This window comes from Cetorhinus maximus, chromosome 2, assembly GCF_964194155.1.
Source record: "Cetorhinus maximus chromosome 2, sCetMax3.hap1.1, whole genome shotgun sequence".
NCBI lineage: Eukaryota > Metazoa > Chordata > Chondrichthyes > Lamniformes > Cetorhinidae > Cetorhinus > Cetorhinus maximus.
Genome location: NC_135880.1, coordinates 181,841,152 through 181,859,170, shown reverse-complemented (window position 1 = coordinate 181,859,170; position 18,019 = coordinate 181,841,152). Strand labels below are relative to the sequence as shown.

Below are 18,019 nucleotides of genomic sequence, written 5' to 3'. Positions count from 1 at the left end.
GAGGAGGAGGCTCCACGAATATCCCCATCCTCCATGATGGGGGAGTCCAGCACATCAGAGCAAAAGATAAGGCTGAAGCATTTGTTACAATCTTCAGCCAGAAGTGCCGAGTGGATGATCCATCTCGCCATCCTCCCGAGACCCCCAGCATCACAGATGCCAGTCTTCAGCCAATTCAATCCACTCCACATGATATCAAGAAATGGCTGAAGGCACTGGCTAGGGCAAAGGCCATGGGCCCTGACAATATTCCGGCAATATTACTGAAGACTTGTGCTCCAGAACTTGCCACGCCCCTAGCAAAGCTGTTCCAGTAGAGCTACAACACTAGCACCTACCCGGCTACATGGAAAATTGCCCAGGTATGTCCTGTACGCAAATTGCAGGGCAAATCCAGCCCTGTCAATTACCGCCCCATCAGTCTACTCTTGATCATCAGTAAAGTAATGGAAGTGGTCTTCAACAGTGCTATCAAGCGGCACTTGCTTAGCAATAACCTGCTCACTGACTCCCAATTTGGATTCCGCCAGGGCCACTCAGCTCCTGACCTCATTACAGCCTTGGTTCAAACATGGACAAAAGAGCTGAACTCCAGAGGTGAGGTGAGAGTGACTGCCCTTGACATCAAGGCAGCATTTGACAGAGTGTAGCAAAACTGGAGTCAATGGGAATCAGGGGGAAAACTTTCCACTGGTTGGAGTCATACCTAGCACAAAGGAAGATGGTTGTGGTTGTTGGAGGTCAGTCATCTCAGCTCCAGGACATCATTGCAGGAGTTCCTCAGGGTAGTGTCCTAGGCCCAACCATCTTCAGCCGCATCATCAATGACCTTTCTTCCATCATAAGGTCAGAAGTGGGGATGTTCGCTGATGATTGCACAATGTTCAGCACCATTCACGACTCCTCAGATACTGAAGCAGTCCATGTCCAAATGCAGCAAGGTCTGGACAATATCCAAGCTTGGGCTGACAACTGGCAAGTAACATTTGTGCCACACAAGTGCCAGCCAATGACCATCTCCAACAAGAGAGAATCTAATCATTGCCCCTTGACATTCAATGACCTTACCATCAATGAATCCTCTATCAACATCCTGGAGGTTACCATTGACCAGAAACTGAACTGGAATAGCCATATCAATACTGTGGCTACAAGAGCAGGTCAGAGGCTAGAAATCCTGTGATGAGTAACTCACTTCCTGACTCCCCAAAGCCTGTCCACCATCTACAAGGCACAAGTCAGGAGTGTGATGGAATACTCTCCACTTGCCTGGATGAGTACAGCTCCCACAACTCTCAAGAAGCTTGACACCATCCAGGACAAAGCAGCCCCGCTTGATTGGCACCACATCCACAAACATTCACTCTCTCCACTACCAACACACAGTAGCAGCAGTGTCTACCATCTACAAGATGCACTGCAAAAATTCACCAAGGCTCCTTAGACAGCACACTCCAAACCCATGACCGCTATCATCTAGGAGGACAAGGGCAGCAGATAGATGGGAACACCACCACCTGGCAGTTCCCCTCCAAGTCACTCACCATCCTGACGTAGAAATATATCACCATTCCTTCACTGTCGCTGGGTCAAAATCCTGGAACTCTCTCCCTAACAGCACTGTGGGTGTACCTACACCACATGAATTGCAGCGGTTCAAGAACAGCTCACCACCACCTTCTCAAGGGCAACCAGGGATGGGCAATAAATGCTGATCCAGCCAGCGAAGCCCACATCCCATGAATGAATTTAAAAACACTACTCCTTCACCCACAACTATGCCTTTACAGGCACATAGAGGTTCGTAAGGATAAGACAAGTTGCAAAATCTCTTATACTCTAGTGTTCATAGTAAACACACAGACCATGTAAACCAATAGATGACCTGTGGTCAGACACACCACACTCTGAAACCAAGTGTCAGATGCCCCAATGCAGATGCTATGGATCTCTCATCAACTCCCTCCAGACGTTTGTCATACCGAGAGCCAATCAGTCTCACTTAGCTCCGTCTTTCACCCGAAGGTTTCCAATCTCCACTCTTGAAGAAATCGCCTTGAAATTTTCTCCCAAACTACGCTTTCACATGAATGTCTTCAACAAAGTTCCACCTCTAGGGTTTTGAACTCTTCTTCTGATGTCCTCCTCCCCTGGATCTCTACATGCATTCAGGCTTCACCCTCCACACACACTCTCAGGTGTGCCAAGCAGGACACCAGTGCTTCACAGGCCCACTGTAAGAAGTCACCCATCTCTGGCCAACTCCTCAGATCTTCTGGCTTCTCGCAAGCCCACATTGCCTTGATTCTGCTCTCTGCAGCTTTCTCTCTTTAATTCAAAGCCTTTGCCTCTGCTCCTTACTTTGAACTCCGCTGAACAGGACTGGTTCAGGTTCCTGTTCTTTTCCCTTAACTTCATTGTCTTCTTGGGACCATCTTCTGCCTAACTCCCCGTTTTTTGGGACTTTCTTCTTTCTTTGGGACCTGCTCCCTACAGCTCCCTCCCTGCCTGCTCTGGCAGCTTCTGCGGAATGCCCCTACCAACTGAACTCAAACTGCTCTTCTGTTTTTCCCTGTCTTTGTGGGCCCCCTGTTGCAAGGCAACAGCACAGTTTTTCCTATTTTGTTTTAGCTTTCCTAAACCACTTCAAAGATTGTAAAACCTCATTAAAATGCTGGTATATATAGAAACCCACAGGCTTGCAGGCAACATTCTAAAGTGACCAAAACCCAGGTTTTCCCTTTCTTAACACACACATGCAAAATATAAATTAAACTTAAACTAAAAACTAAAGCTTAAAGCTATGGCTTATTTCTAACACACACAAATATCCATATAACTTACTTAAAACTATTTCTAGTTCCGAACACCATGCAGATATCCTGAAACCAACACTTCTCGAATGGAGAAGCAATGCCTACAAATGGTTAACAAATCTACAAGATACTTGTCCAAGTACTCCCTTGCTAGTCTGCAATATTTCTTTCCAGGCCTGGTTTTACATTTATTTATAAGGTTTCTCTGCAGAGCTCTGTAATGTCACAGATTCTTTGTAGAATAGTTCTTTATTACAACCTATGGGCCAGCAAGAAAGGAACAGGAATGTCCCATTGCTGCTTTTGTGGGGGGACTGGTCATGATAAAGTTTTTAAAGATTTTTATACTTGACAGATCCTTAATAAAAAATAAAACTCTCTAGAATTCTGTACACAAAGCTATTAATAAGCGTGTATTCATTCTGAAACAGTAAAACAAAGTTCTTATATGGTTCTCAAGATTGATGGAAAACCACAGAAACAGGTTTTTAGTACAAACAGTTAATTCTAAACTTTTAATTTTAGGCTGTTAAGTAAGTTTCTGTGAGAATGACAATTTGAATGAAACAGATTTCTAGTCAGAGTAGCTTTAGCTGATAACGAGCTATCGCAGAGACACAGAACAAATAGCAGCAGGCATTTCTGGTCAAGAGATACAGCAAGGCAATAAACTTTCTCTGCTGAAGAGGTTCCTGTCATGGATCTGGAAAATTAGGGAGTGAGTCGAGCTATGGGGAGTTTTCCTTGTTAAAACAGAAGTCCAGCTAATTGGATGAGGTAAGGCTTAGAAACATGTGGATTCTCACTTAATCAGAGTGAAAGAAAAATGTAAAAAGAAAGGGTGTTGGAATTCAACAAGGCTTGTCCAACAGCACCTCTTGAACTTGAAACCTGGAACATGAGGAATTTCTGGGTACCTTGCACCACACATGTGACCCTGGGTATAGTTATTGTCAATAATAGCTATTATTGTATATGTGTTATTAATAATAGCTATCACAGTATAGGTTTGATATTGCTAATAATAGTTATTAGTGTATGCTTAATTCCTATGAAAACCAATAACTGCCTTTGAAACCTATTATCTAGTGCAATAACTTATATATTTATAAGTATGAATATCTATTCCCTAACCATATATGGATCAAGAGATGAGCAGAACACAAGAGACACTTGTAGTGTTGAGAGCACTGATTATATTACCTAATTGATGGAATTGTGTATAAGGCACTTATAGCAGGCAGATCTAAATCAGTACCTGTACTGTTTCACATTAATGTTCCTCCAAGAAATGATATAAAAACAGTGATATGCAGATTGAAGCAGTAGTGCCTTCTAGACTTGGGTGTATTTCTATCCCATTAACCACCTATATCACACAGAGAGAGAAAATGATGAGGGATCCATACCTCTGTGTTCACAGGCTCCCAGCAGGTTAATTATATTTGGGTGATGTCCAAGTCTGCACAGAACTTCCAGTTCACCAGCAAAGTCCCGGTGATCATCTTTGGAGGCATATTCTACAGGAGGTGTAACAATCATAGTTAGGGCGACAGTAAAATTAGTTCCAATAATGCCAGCAAATTTTAACTTTCAATTGCAAGTGCTAAGAATTAGCAAATGGCTAAATTTTTGGTACCATTCTCTTACTGCTTTTTCCGCCAATCAACAACAACCTCAGATGCTTCACAGGGGCAAACATCAAACAAGATTGACACCAAGCCACATAAAGTGATTATTAGGGCAGGTGGCCAAAAGTCTGATCAAACAGCTAGGTTTTAAGGAGCATCTTAAAGGGGGAGAGGTAGACAGGTGGATAGGTTTAAGGAGGGAATTCCAGAGTTAATGACCCATGGTCGCCAATGGCGATGCGAAGGAAATTGGAGATGTGCACAAGGCCAGAATTGGAGCAGCAGAGCATTCTCAGAGGGCAAAAGTCACAGAAATAGGGGCTGGCGTGGGTGGGTGGTGAGGCCGTGTAGGCATTTGAATGCAAAGATGAATGATAGATGCACTTTTTTAGCCTTTATCCAAATTTTTGGATACATTTTGGAGACAAAATTCACATCAGTTTGCATAAAATTTGAACTAGTCCCTACTTTGAAAAAATGAATGGTGCTTCAAGGATAGCTACACCACTCCTTAAGCCTGGGAATGCAGTAAGTGTCAGCTCCGAGAGTGGATTAAATTGACAGAGACTGATTTCTTTCAGAGAGATGTGAGTTGACAGCAGGATTACCATCCCTCCTGGATGATCTGGGCATTTCTAGCAATTTAAGATTAATCTCTCAGGCACAGCTGGGAGCAAAAACCCAGGGGAAAAAAAATCACAGGGATATTAAAAGAAAATTCTTTCAACACTTTTAGTTACAAAAATGTTAGACTCAGGAAAGAAAAGCCAGTTTGACTGACAGTCAAGAATAGGCCAATTAGATAATAAAAATTCTGCTCTCTTTTCATTTGTTTGTGGGGAGGCGGTGTTCTGTGAGGCTGGACATGTCGGGTGACCAATAGGGGGAAGTGTGGATGAGGGGCAGTCAGAAGGAAGAGGTCATGTGATGAAACATCCAGGAATACATTAAATCAGAGTTGGCAACCCGGTTGAGAGTATGCATTGAGATAGAGACAAACAAGTCAGATAGACGGTTGATCATCTAATTTATTCTTTGGCGATAAAGTCAGAATTTGTCTTAAAATCAAGTCAGGCCGGAGAGAGAAAACTAGAAGAAAATTAAATTAATTATACTAACCATTAATAAAGTGAGAGCACGAGGAACTTGAGCAAAGAAATTGGCCTGGATTTTGTATCGAGAATAACATTGAGGATGCCAGCACTTGTAGTTATAATGGAATAAATCAGATAACAACATCAGGGGTCTGCAAATGTGCAATTAAATGCGGAGATCTGAAAGTTGCCGTTTGAATTTTTCTGTTCCTGAAAAAGCTGCTCTATAACAGTACCTCAACAAAAAACTCAGCATTGTAATATATCTAAGAGCGTGAAGATGTAGTACTTTACCCACTGGTTACCCACAAACACACCAAAAAGGTTAGGCTGGTACATCCAAGTTTTTCCCCTTCTCAGGCTCAAGGGGCTGAATGGCCTCCTGTTTCAATGTTCCTATATAATGAAGGTGCCTTACCTTTCATTCTTTTAATGGCAGCATTCATCTTGTGTCCATCCTTCTTAATTCGAGCCTTCAAGACCTGTCCAAAATTTCCTTCACCAATAATGTCTTCAAATTTGATATCATCCCAATGGAGGACAGGATAAACAATCGGCATTCTCAGCTGAGGCTTTGGTTTCCTGGTCAAAGTGAGGGTCCCTGAATTAAACTGAATAATAGGCTCCTCCCTCTTCAAAGCAAAGAAAAAGCAGGTAAAGAGTTACTCTGTGAGAAAAAAATGCTTAAAACCATTAAAGTTATTCAGAGTCACCATGGGAATTTCCTTTTTGAGGCTGAGATCCAGTAGGGCAGAACTTCCAGCTGCCACTCAAACTTACCTCTACCGTAGCCCATTTGCCTGTATTGGGGTTTATCTCGCCTTCGCTGGTGAGTCCCCATTACCAAGACGGAGTACAACAAGGCAAGGCCGCACAGTGGGGATACAGTGCAGCACCAGAACGAGTGATGCAGGAATAGCAAGATCCTCGCCGATGGGCTCTACTAAAACTAAGCCCTTCAATAGCTGGGCACCAGGCTTAGCTTGAAGGATGCTACAAAAGCCTCACCCTTAATTAATACAAATGAGAACCTTTATCACCGTGTCTCGGGATCTGTAACCACCTCGGGCAAGGAGGCCCTGGATAGCGGTGTGGAGAGCAGAGGGTTGCAGAGGGACCCTTTTGGGGAAGGAGAGGAGAGTGGTCAACAGCAATCCAGGTGTGGCAGCAGAAGAGAAATCTCCATCTTCCTCTGCCATCTGATGCCACCTGATTTTGCACAAAATGGTGGGGTGCTTTCAGGAAACACTTCTTCACATTAAAGGGGAGTGGAAATCTGGAACTCTCTCCCCCAAAAAGCTGTTGAGACTGGGAGTCAATTGAAAATTTCAACATTGAGAGGAATAGATTTTTGTTGGGAAGAGGATTAAGGGTTATGGGACCAAGGCGGGTAGATGGGGTTAAGATACAGCTCAGCCATGATCTAACTGAATAGCAGAACAGGCTCGAGGGGCTAAATGGCCTTCTCATGTTTCTATAGTGGATGATTGAATGACAAAAAAGATTTTGCTTGTGTGGGAGTGGCTGGACTCAACTAGTGAACATAAATTAATATATTTACACTAATGTTATTATAGAAATCTGTACAAACTGCAGCATTTAACTATTGGGGAAATCGTGACCATATCTCACTGTAGGAGCAACAATGATGTCAACCCAGCAATGTTCAGTCATGTGATCCTACCGAGCTGTTTTGGAAAGCTTGTACCATTCTCCGTTGGAAGTTGTTCCTCTTGAAGTGAAGCACAATGCAAAAGGCTAATAGGATTGTCAGACAAGTCATTCCTGCCGATCCCAGGATGGCGTAGAGCAGCAGCCTCCCCTCTTGCTGACGTCTGTAGTACTCAGCTGGAAAAAGACAGCATCAATGCTCAGAAAGGTCCCAGGGACTTTACACTTCATGAAGACAATTATAGACTCTTAAAGCACAGAAGATCATTCAGCCCATTTTGTCAGTGCTGGCTCTTAAAAAGAGCCATCCAATCAGTCCTACTCTTTCTACACAGCTTTTTAATTACTTATCCAATCCCTTTTTGAAAGTTATTATTGAATCTGCCTCCACTGCCTTTTCAGGCTTCGCATTCCAGGTCACAACTCATGGAGTAAAACAAATTCTCCTCACCTCCCCTCTGGTTCTTTTGCCAATTATCTTCAATCTGTGTCCTCTGGTTACTGGCCCTCTTGCCACTGGGAACAGTTTCTCTGCATTTACTCAATCAAACCCTTCATGATTTTGAACGCCTTGATTAAATCTCCTCTCAACCTTCTCTGCTCTGTGGAGAATACTCCAAGCTTTTCCAGTCTCTCCACTTACTTGTTCATCCCCGATATCAGTCTAATAATTCTCTGCACCTTCTCTAAGGGATAGACATCTGGTATAATGAATAAATGGGTATGACATCCCTGTAAACTGTACAAGAGGTTCCAACTGCTGATACTACTACTTTATACTGTGTGTAAATAGCAATCTAGATACTAAGGTATGTTTTGGGAATATTAATATCAGTTTGTAAATTCCTGCGCTGATTTAACAAGGTGATTATTTTTTCAACCTAATGGAGCAAGACATCAAACTAATCAATTATTGAGGATTTTAAACCTATTGTGAATTCCAAAGAATAAACTGTGGATATAAGAATGACATTGGAACTAAAAGTGGATTCTCAAAACACTACCTGCCCACAATTTCCCAGCTTCCTACTAACATCAGGAGCATTCGACAACCCTATAAACATCAAGTAATAATTATTAAACCACATCAGAATGATATGGAGTGCACTGACAGAAGCTCTTATATCTGCTGTCAATCCACCGATGGATGGAAAACAATTATCTTGTCAGCACGTGAAACTGTTTTGACCAAGAGTTGCTTTGGAAACAGGAGTCATTTTGTCTTATGTAGTATTATTTCAGTTGGAACCTCTTGTTCACACTGATAACGGTAAATATCCCCTCAGTCAGTCAGTCAGCATGGTTATGGCAATTTGTAACCTCATCATACAAGTACCTTTTATTTTTTTCAACAGGGGGCAGCAATCAAAATCAATTAATAAAAGCAGAAAATAATCAGTTAATATTGTATGTAAATGAAGTTACAGGTACCATTGGAGATATGAACAGACGCTTAACATTCCTCTGTCAGCTATTTTAAGAAGGCCTGCATTTCTCGAGTTCTTTTCACAACCACCAGATATCCCAAAATGCTTTACAGCCAATGAAGATTTGTTTTTGAAGTGTGGTCACCATTGTAATGTAGGAAAGGCAGCAGCCAATTTGCACACAGGAAGATCCTGCAAACAGCAATGTGATGATGACCAGATCATCCGTGTTTGTGATGTTGGTTGAGGCATAAATATTGACCAAGACACTGGGGGAGGGACTCCCCTACTGTTCTTTGAAATAGTGCTGTGGGATCTTTTACATCCACCTTAGAGGGCAGACCTTTGGTTTAACATCACAGCTGAGAGGCACGCCTCTGACAGTGCAGCACTCCCTCAGTACTGCACTGGAATGTCAACCTTGATTTCTGCGCTCAGCTCCTGGAGTGGGACTTGAAAACATAACCTTCTGGCTCAGAGGCAAGAGTACTACTCACTGAGTCACGGCTGACACATCAAGACGTATTAGTTAAGCTGTCAGCCCAGTTAAGTTAAACAGCTTAATTCTCCACTAAAGTAACAGACAGAAGTATTTTATGTAGTACATATGATCAAGGAGCAGGAGTAGGCCATTCGGCCCCTTGAGCCTGCTCTGCCATTCAATAAGATCATGGCTGATCTGATAGTAACCTCAAATCTGCATCCCGCCGACCCTCGAATACCTTTCACCCCCTTGCTTACCAAGAATCTATCCATCTCTGCCTTAAAAATATTCAAAGACTCTGCTTCCACCACCTTTTCAGGAAGAGAGTTTCAAAGCCTCACGACCCTCAGAGAAACATTTTTGCCTCATCTCCGTGTTAAATGAGCGGCCCCTTATTTTTAAACAGTAACCCCTAGTTCTAGATTCTCCCACAAGAGGAAACATCCTCTCCACATCCACCCTGTCAAGGCCCCTCAGGATCTTATATGTGGTGTATTAAACAGGCTTTGCAATTTCTTATAGTTTTATCTATGACATGTATGTATATTCACAAATACATGCTCACAAGTTACACATTTACCACTAAAGGTGTACCTGCAGATTCCGGCAGCGTATGTAATTCCATGGTTGGGTTAGGGTGACTCTCTCCAATGTTATTCTTTGCATAGATTTCCACCAGGTACGGTGAGTTTGCCTCCAGCCCCCGCAGCTGGAATTGTGAAACAAGGTTCTCTCTCACATTGATTTCTGTCTCCTGAGTGTAATCCTCTGCCCCATAGATTTTGTAACGTATGACAATAGATGATATCGAGTTGCCATCTTCGATTAACCAGGAGATAAAAGCCGAGGAGTCGGAGATATTAAAAATCTTGACGTTGGCAGGAGCAGGAGGCTGTTCTGTCAAAATCAATAGGATCTTGGTGTTAACTCCATTGAGCTCTGCTCTTGAACCAACTTACTGAGCAGCCCACATTGACAACAGGACTCTGGTAAAGTGGAGGTCAATATCCTTCTATTCCTTTTTCTCTAACTTGCTTATCTGGCTTCCCCTTAAACGTATCTATACTATTTACCTCAACCACTCCCTGTGGTAGCGAGTTCCACGTTCTCACCACTCTCTGGATGTTTCACCCGAATTCCCCACTGGATTTAATAGTGACTATCTTATATTGATGCTCCATAGTGTTGGATTCTCCACAAGTGGAAACATTTTCTCTACCTCTATCCTATTGAAACTCTTCCATAATTTTAACGACTGCGATCAGGTGACTCCTCAAGCCTCCTCTTTTCTGGATGATATCGATGAACACAAATTCCAGAAGCAGCCATTGGGAAGGAATAACTTACTGTTGCTGTATGTCCACGACGTTACCATGTCACACCATTCTCCCACCGAATTAGTTTGTGCCCGCACTCGACACTGGTACTGCTGCTTAGGCTGCAGGCCCTCGATTTCTAGGCTGGACTGGTTGCCGGGAACCTCCAGGGTGGTGGGCTTCCCTTTACTGTCATTGGCTGCTTGACACTCTATGTGGTAGGTGATTTCCTCCATGCTGCCGGGGACTGGCTGCCACGTTAACCGAAGTGACGTTTGGCTTTTGGGCAGAACTTTAAAACCCAGTGGAGCAGGAAGAGCTGTAACACAGACATAACAACAAAGAACAGAGACTTTAACTATTGACAGCTTGTGTTTATTAACAACTTTACTGCTCATTAGCAAAAAATAAAATGTGAATGATTAAAACTAAAAATAATGGACCTTTTATTGGGATGGGCTTAAAAGTTATTTGCATTCTGTGGCAAACAGGAGATAAACATTATTTTAAGATCAGTATAAACGCTTGTCTGAACAGGTTAAATGCTCAGTTAAAATAGTAAATAGATAAACAATCATGAACACGTTTAGCATTCATCTCTTAATATTGACAACTTGATATATAGGCTCCTCCGTATATGAAAATTGTTTAGATGAACCTGCTACAAGCAGCAGTTTGTAACATCCAAAATTCTGCTGCCCCCATCTTAACTAGCATAGAGCTAACTCGCATCACTTGGATGGTGAGAGGATGTTTCTCCTTGTGGGGGAGTCTAGAACTAGTGGACACAGTTTAAAAATTAGGGCCAGGTTTTTCCGGTTGGCGAGCAGGGGCGGGGCCTGCTCACCAACGTGTAAAATGATGCGTGAGTCCTGACGTCACCCTGCGTCATTTAGATTTTCAGTTCGGCCTATTAAGGGCATTAAAAAACTAATTAAGATTAGTTTCACATGCATGAAACAGCGCACTCCCGGCTAAGGGAATCCCACCCCCACCCCCGCCGCCTGCACCGGGAGTGCATAGCGCTTCCTGGCGGGCGTCACGCTGGGTGGGCCTTAATTGGCCCACCCATGTAAAATGGCAGCATACCCCCCCCCCCCCCCCCAATCGGGGGCACCGATCAGAGGCCCACTCCCCCCACTTCCCCCCAGATAGGGGGAACATGTTGCCCTAGGAGTCTCCAATTTGAGACTAAGAAGAGGAGAATTTTTTCTTTACAGAGGATTGTTAAGCCTGTGGAATTCACTTCCCCAGAGAGCAGCGCAGGCTGGGTCATTGAACTTATTCAAGGCTGAGTTGAACAGATTTTTGATCGACAAGGGAGTCAAGGGTAATGGAAGGCAGACAGGAAAATGGAGTAGGACCACAACCAGATCAGCCATGATCTTATCGAATGGGGGAACAGGCTTGAGGGCCTGAATGGCCTACCCCTCCTCCTAATTCCTCTGTCCCTCTGCTCACACACAGTTGCATTCACCCACCATCCTATGCTTGCTGAACTTCACTGACCCCCGGTCCAACAATGCATTCGCACACTTGTGGCTCAGTTTCAAATTTGTTTGATAATGTTCCTGTGATTCACTTTGGGATTTTTAAGCATTTTAAAGGAGCTATATTAATGCAAGTTGTTGTTATTGATAATTGTTCATTCTTGCATTCAAATTTACTGGAACCACAAACACACAACCCGTTCCGTGCACTCCCGCTGTAACGCTGGTATAGTTCGATGGAAGGGCTTTAATTTAAGATCAGGTCAGTTTACCACAAGTTCCAGGCCTTGCCCTGCAGTTTCCACAGGGGCCTGTAAGGCATTGAACCTCTGCCCCCAGGACAATGACACTGGGGAAGGGGGCATGGCCAAAGAGACAGGGACTCCCAAAGCCTAACGTTGTGATGTCTCTTTGCCTGATAGGATGGTGGGCAGGTGTACCCAGTAAAAACAGGTGTAACAAACCCACTGATTAGTGGGAATGGGCTCCACCTTGTCCCAGTCCAGGACCCCCACCCAAATGACTTCTTTCAAAAATAAGTTGCAAGTTTCTTCTGGCCCCCTCACAAAGGAGGTCTGTCCCACCCCGGATCAGTCACCCTCCGACCGAAATCTGAGTCTCCCCAGGCAGCAGGGTTGGATTCCTGGAGGTTTCAGCGATGACCCCCCATCTCCAATCACCCCACCCGGTTGAACAACCTTGTATTCCTATCTCCGATATTTACAATTTACAAGGTGTTCAGAGAAAATGTAAAAAGAACATTTTTTTTTAATGCTCTGGGTTCACACCAGAGTCCATGAGGTTCATTTATAATTCCTGGAGACTCCACAGGCGAAAACCTAAGATGGAACTTAGTGCTGTGAGTGCTTAACTATCCTGTTTAAACGATGTGACCTTCTGTAACCTGAAAACTTAAGCTCAATCAGTGTCAAAGGTCATGGGCAGGTACATCATGTCATGTGGAGTTTTAATCCCATTGTGTTCACAGTGTTTCCCTCTCCCCTCCCACTCCTTCCTTCCTTCCTATCTTGGAGGTAATAAGTCAAGCTAGGATAACATTTTCGCAGTGCTGGTAGCCCTCTGGAATCTATCCAGGGGCCTTTCTTTGTATGAGAGTCTAGACAATGACTGGTTCTTCCACACTGCAGTCCATCACAGGCAAACTCATTTCTAACCTCAGTGACCATTTACGCATTTGTATCTGCACCAGGGCTCACTGGCTAGTGATCAAGAGAGAGAACCCTGTATCATTCCCCTGCCTAACCCTGGGTCACTGCAAGGCCCCCTCTGCTACCCTGATTAAATCTATTATATGTTCTAGTACATTAAAAATTTTCAAACGGCATAAATCACACTAATTCATGTTCATTAATGCAGCAAAGCTTTTCGAACAATATTTGGCACGGGGCACTCAACTAACCTTTCAATACAGTAACGAGAAAGCACGAAAGGCAATTTGTCAACGTATACTCCACACATAAGCACTCAGAAATGTTTGTTTAGTGAAGCTGGCCCTACAAGCAATAAATTTAAACAACATTTACTGTGAAGGAGCCACTGGCTCGGTGTGCAGCCCAGATAACATGACAGGAGTTCAGATAAAACTCCTGTCCCAGGTTTTTGTGTTGCTGACTACAGCAAACAGTGTAACGGGAAGCTGCCTGAGACCAGCTTTCGAGGTAATGTAAAGTCTGAACACGCCGCCAGACAATATGTCAGCTGCTCTTTGGAGGATGTTGTACATTGTGGAGCTCTTCCTGCAGGAAGGGAGATTAACCCCATAGAACAGCCTCTATTCACGGACAAAGTACCCATGTGGGAGCAGCAATGATCCCTACTTCCATTGGCAGACATGCTGGAGACACCAACAAGCATTGCTCGGTCATTACAGCCTCCTGTAGACTTCATTCATTCTAAAATGAACCATTACAGGATAATGAACCTTCTAGTTCTCTATCCAGCATTCCATTCGTTCAGCAATTTCACTATCGAAACTCCAAAATTTCCTCAAAGAGGGTCTTGTGGCAGAAGGGAAAGTAGGTAAATGCCCTCAGCCATTCTGTATAGGGGGATGGAAGGGGGACCCGACTATCTCAATGTGGTTGCGAGGGAGGATCAGATAAGAACTCTTAACATGTTTATTCTTTCCAGAGCCACGGAGATGATCTGGGAGCTTCCTGTTCACCCCATTGCTTGGGCTCGGAGTATCTGCGAGGGTGAAAAGGGCGCTTGGTATTATAGGATGATACATACACTCAATTTAAATCAGAAGCTGTGCTATCTGGAGCGACAACATCTTTTTGAGGATTTTTTTGTGCGGTCCTTGACATTCAATGTCTATGTGAAATGGTCCCAGGACAGATACAGTGGGAACCAAATGCAGGGTATTGTTTCAACCACTACAGGATTGCATTCATACAGCACCTTTCACTTCATAAAACATCCCAAGGCATTTCACAGGAGTGTTCAGACAAAATTTGACACTGAACCGCTTAAGGTGGCACAGGTCGAGTATCTGTCATCCAAAACCCTCAGGGCCAATTGTGTTTCAGTTTTCAGATAATTTTGGTTTTCGGATACTGCATTAGGCCTACTTACAATGGCCAAAGCCTAGGCTAGCTATAGTCTAAAGTAAATAAAATGGCTAGAAAATAAGATGTGTCACTGAATAATAATTACAGGGTACCTGTAATAAGTTCTCACTAATGGCATCATCTGCGATTCTGCTTGTAGTAGAGGGTTCACAAGATAAACAGTGCAGCCAAATTTCCCAACTAGACTTCTTGCACTACAGGTCAATGAGGTTCAGGAAAAGTGCAGTTTTTGGATGTGTTCGGCTTTTGGATTTACGGATCAAGGTTACTCAACCTGTGTTAGGGCAGGTGACCAAAATTTGGTCAAAAAAGCCTCTTAAATGAGGAAAGAGAGGTAGAGACTTTTAGGGAGGGTATTGCAGAACTTATGGTCCAGGCAACTGAAGGCATGGCACCAATGGTGCCATGATTAAAATCAAGGATGTGCAAGAAGTCGGAATTGGAGCCATGCTGAGGTCTCGGAGGATTGTGGAGCTGGAGAGGAGGTTACAGGTATGAAGAGGGTTTTAGGAGTGGGGGATGTTACAGAGGTAGGGAGGGTTGTAGGGGTTGGGGGGGTTACAGAGATAGGGAGGGTTGTAGGGGTTGGAGGGGTTACAGAGATAGGGAGGGTTGTAGAGGCAGGAGAAAGTTACAGAGATAGGGGGTTGTAGGGGCTGGAGGATATTACAGAGATAGGGAGAGTTGTAGGGGCTGGAGGAGGTTACAGAGGTAGGGAGGGTTGTAGGGGTTGGGGGGTTACAGAGATAGGGAGGGGTGTAGGGGCTGGAGGAGGTTACAGAGATAGGGAGGGTTGTAGGGGCTGGAGAAGGTTACAGAGATAGGGAGGGGTGTAGGGGCTGGAGGAGGTTACAGAGATAGGGAGGGTTGTAGGGGCTGAAGAAGGTTACAGAGATAGGGAGGGGTGTAGGGGCTGGAGGAGGTTACAGAGATAGGGAGGGGTGTAGGGGCTGGAGAAGGTTTTCTCACTTTGTGTTGTTGGGCCACCCAGTTCAAATCTATTCGAGCTAATTCAATGGACGTGTTACACAATGTGAGCAATCGATGTAAGCACCTTCAACCTCCCATTTTACTAGTTTGGGATGGTTTCAAACAAACCTAGATGTAAAAGAGGCATAGGTCAAAGATCTATCTCAATATACTACCTCATTATCCTTTTCAATCCTAAATTACAGCTAAACCTTTTGTTACTTTTTCCATCTTTATACTGTTAGTCTGTTGCAATAATGCAAGTGACTTGTTTCAATTTCTTTTTATAAAACTTATATGTTTACACATGGAAATGTGGAAAATGTAAATTCAATGACAGAACTGTCACATTCAAATTAGAAAATAAAATTTCTAACTCTGGTTGGATGCATTGTTGGAGGTTTCATCATATGTTCCCCTGTCACCAAGCTCCCCATCTGGTCAAATAGCCTTTTTAATTCCCATCTCCAATATCATTACATTAATAAACAAAAGGATTAAAAACTAATTTTAAAACACACAATTTGGTCTATGTCTAACTCCCTGAGAGTTTCATCGCAGCAGTGTCCAGGAGATTAATCTTTAATTCCTGGAGACTCTAGGGCAATCCTGGAGGGTTGGCAACCTTAAGGATTGCTTGTTTAAGAGCTGGTATTACAAAGATCTTTTTCCATTTGTTTAATTGCCCTTGGGTCAAGAACAGAACTGTTACAAAGCGCACAAAGGGGAACTCAGTAATAAAACAGATGTGCTCCATTACTTGGGCAGTCAGTCCAAAAACTTGCCACCGGACCAGGGTGTCCTTCTCCCCCATCTCCTGGTCGGCTTAGTTGTACACACACATTGTACTGGCACATTGGTTGTAGATTGTCCAGTTTCACCACTTCTGATGAATCTGTTACTGAAGGTAAAAATATACACGTTAATTTGAGTTGTTATGGAGACTTAGTGAACCAGCAACACTGATAAGTCAAAATTAGTGCAGAATTAAACACAGCCCATCCCAACATCCACCCACTCTGATTCCCAGGAACAGCAGCTATACGTTTCCTCTGTCTTGGCTTTTTTTCGGCAACCTTTCCCTAATCTTTCCCTAACCTGCAGCACCTAGAAGGACAAGGGCAGCATGGGAACCTCGCAACTTCCAAATTCACCTCCAAGTCACACACTATCCCGATATATCACCATTACTTCATCGTCATTAGATCAAAATCCTGGAACTCCCTCCCTAATAGCACTTTGGGTACCCTACACCGTACAGACATCTCATACCACCTTCCTAAAGGCAACCAATGATGAGCAACACATGCTGCCTATGCCATCAATGCCCATATCCCCAAAATTATTATTTTTAAAAAGCTCAACCTTTTTAATCCTAATCTCCCAACCTATTTTAATGTCAGTCACTTCATGAGTAAGGATCCATCTCCCTTTTTAACTGGCTTAATTGATTTAGTATCACTAGTCTTTCAGCAGTAGTGCTATCTTCTTGACAAAAGTCTTTATTTCTGTATCAGTTTTTAGTTGATTTAATCTGAATTTTATCCCCTTGTTCTGCTAACGGCATGAATCACTCCCTATATACCCTGCACCGTCACTTCTTTATTATAAACAACTCAATCAATTTATCGGCTCAATCCTTCTCCTCGGAGGTGTATAACACATTTATTCAGTCTCTCTTCATCGATAAATCCCTGCGTTCTGGGAACTATTTCCATAAAGCATCACTGGACCTGCTCCAAGACCACAGTCTCCTTCCTATTATGGGTGGCCCAAAGCTGAATATTTCAGGTGGCAAATTGGGTGAAATTTAGAAATACAGCACCCGACATTTATGGCTTGCATTACATTACAGCCCATTCTTCCTCATATTGCACATGAGGACTAACCAGCACTATATATATTTTTTAAATCATTTCATGGGATGTGGGTGTTGCTAAGGCCAGGATTTGTCACCTAACCCTAATCACCCTGAACAGAGTGGCATGTTGGGCTATTACAGAGGGCACTTTAGAGTCAGCCACATTGCTGTGGGTCTGGAGTCACATGTAGGACACAGCGTTCCTTCAATAAAGCACGTTAGTGAACCAGATGGGTTTTTCCGATGATAGTTGTCACCGTCACTGAGACTAACTTTCAATTCCAGATTTATTAATTGAATTTTAAATTCCACCAGCTGCCAAGGTGGGATTTGAATCCATGTCCCCAGCGCATTAGCCTGGGCCTCTGGATTACTAGTTCAGTGAGAACACCACCACACCACCATCTCCTCCGATTGTAGTTGTGTTTCCTTGTTCTAATCCTCTGTGCTTCTGGTGAAAATCATTATCCTTTTGACTGCTTTTTGAACCCGTGAGCTAGTTTTTAATGATTTACAGACCTGGACCTCAATGTCCCTTACTTTGTTTAATCTTCAGATGGAGAGATTGTCAGTATTATTCAGTGACAACCTCTAATATTCTTCAGCTGGTTATGAACACAGGATGATGCAAATCACGTCAGGATGTATTATGTTATATTCTCCTCA

General features: G+C 43.4%; 1 protein-coding gene across 4 annotated transcripts in view; it reads right to left on the bottom strand.

Moving 5' to 3' along the window:
- tek (TEK tyrosine kinase, endothelial) overlaps positions 1-18,019 on the bottom strand; it is a 71,451-nt gene that overhangs the window by 11,773 nt on the left and 41,659 nt on the right. For all 4 annotated transcript variants that reach the window (XM_078530214.1, XM_078530223.1, XM_078530232.1 and 1 more), the window contains 6 exons: positions 16,253-16,393; positions 10,471-10,758; positions 9,718-10,020; positions 7,226-7,389; positions 5,960-6,173; positions 4,226-4,336 (listed from right to left, as the gene is read on the bottom strand). In XM_078530214.1, the coding sequence (XP_078386340.1) occupies positions 4,226-4,336; positions 5,960-6,173; positions 7,226-7,389; positions 9,718-10,020; positions 10,471-10,758; positions 16,253-16,393 (1,221 nt within the window). The remainder of the gene's footprint in view (positions 1-4,225; positions 4,337-5,959; positions 6,174-7,225; positions 7,390-9,717; positions 10,021-10,470; positions 10,759-16,252; positions 16,394-18,019) is intronic.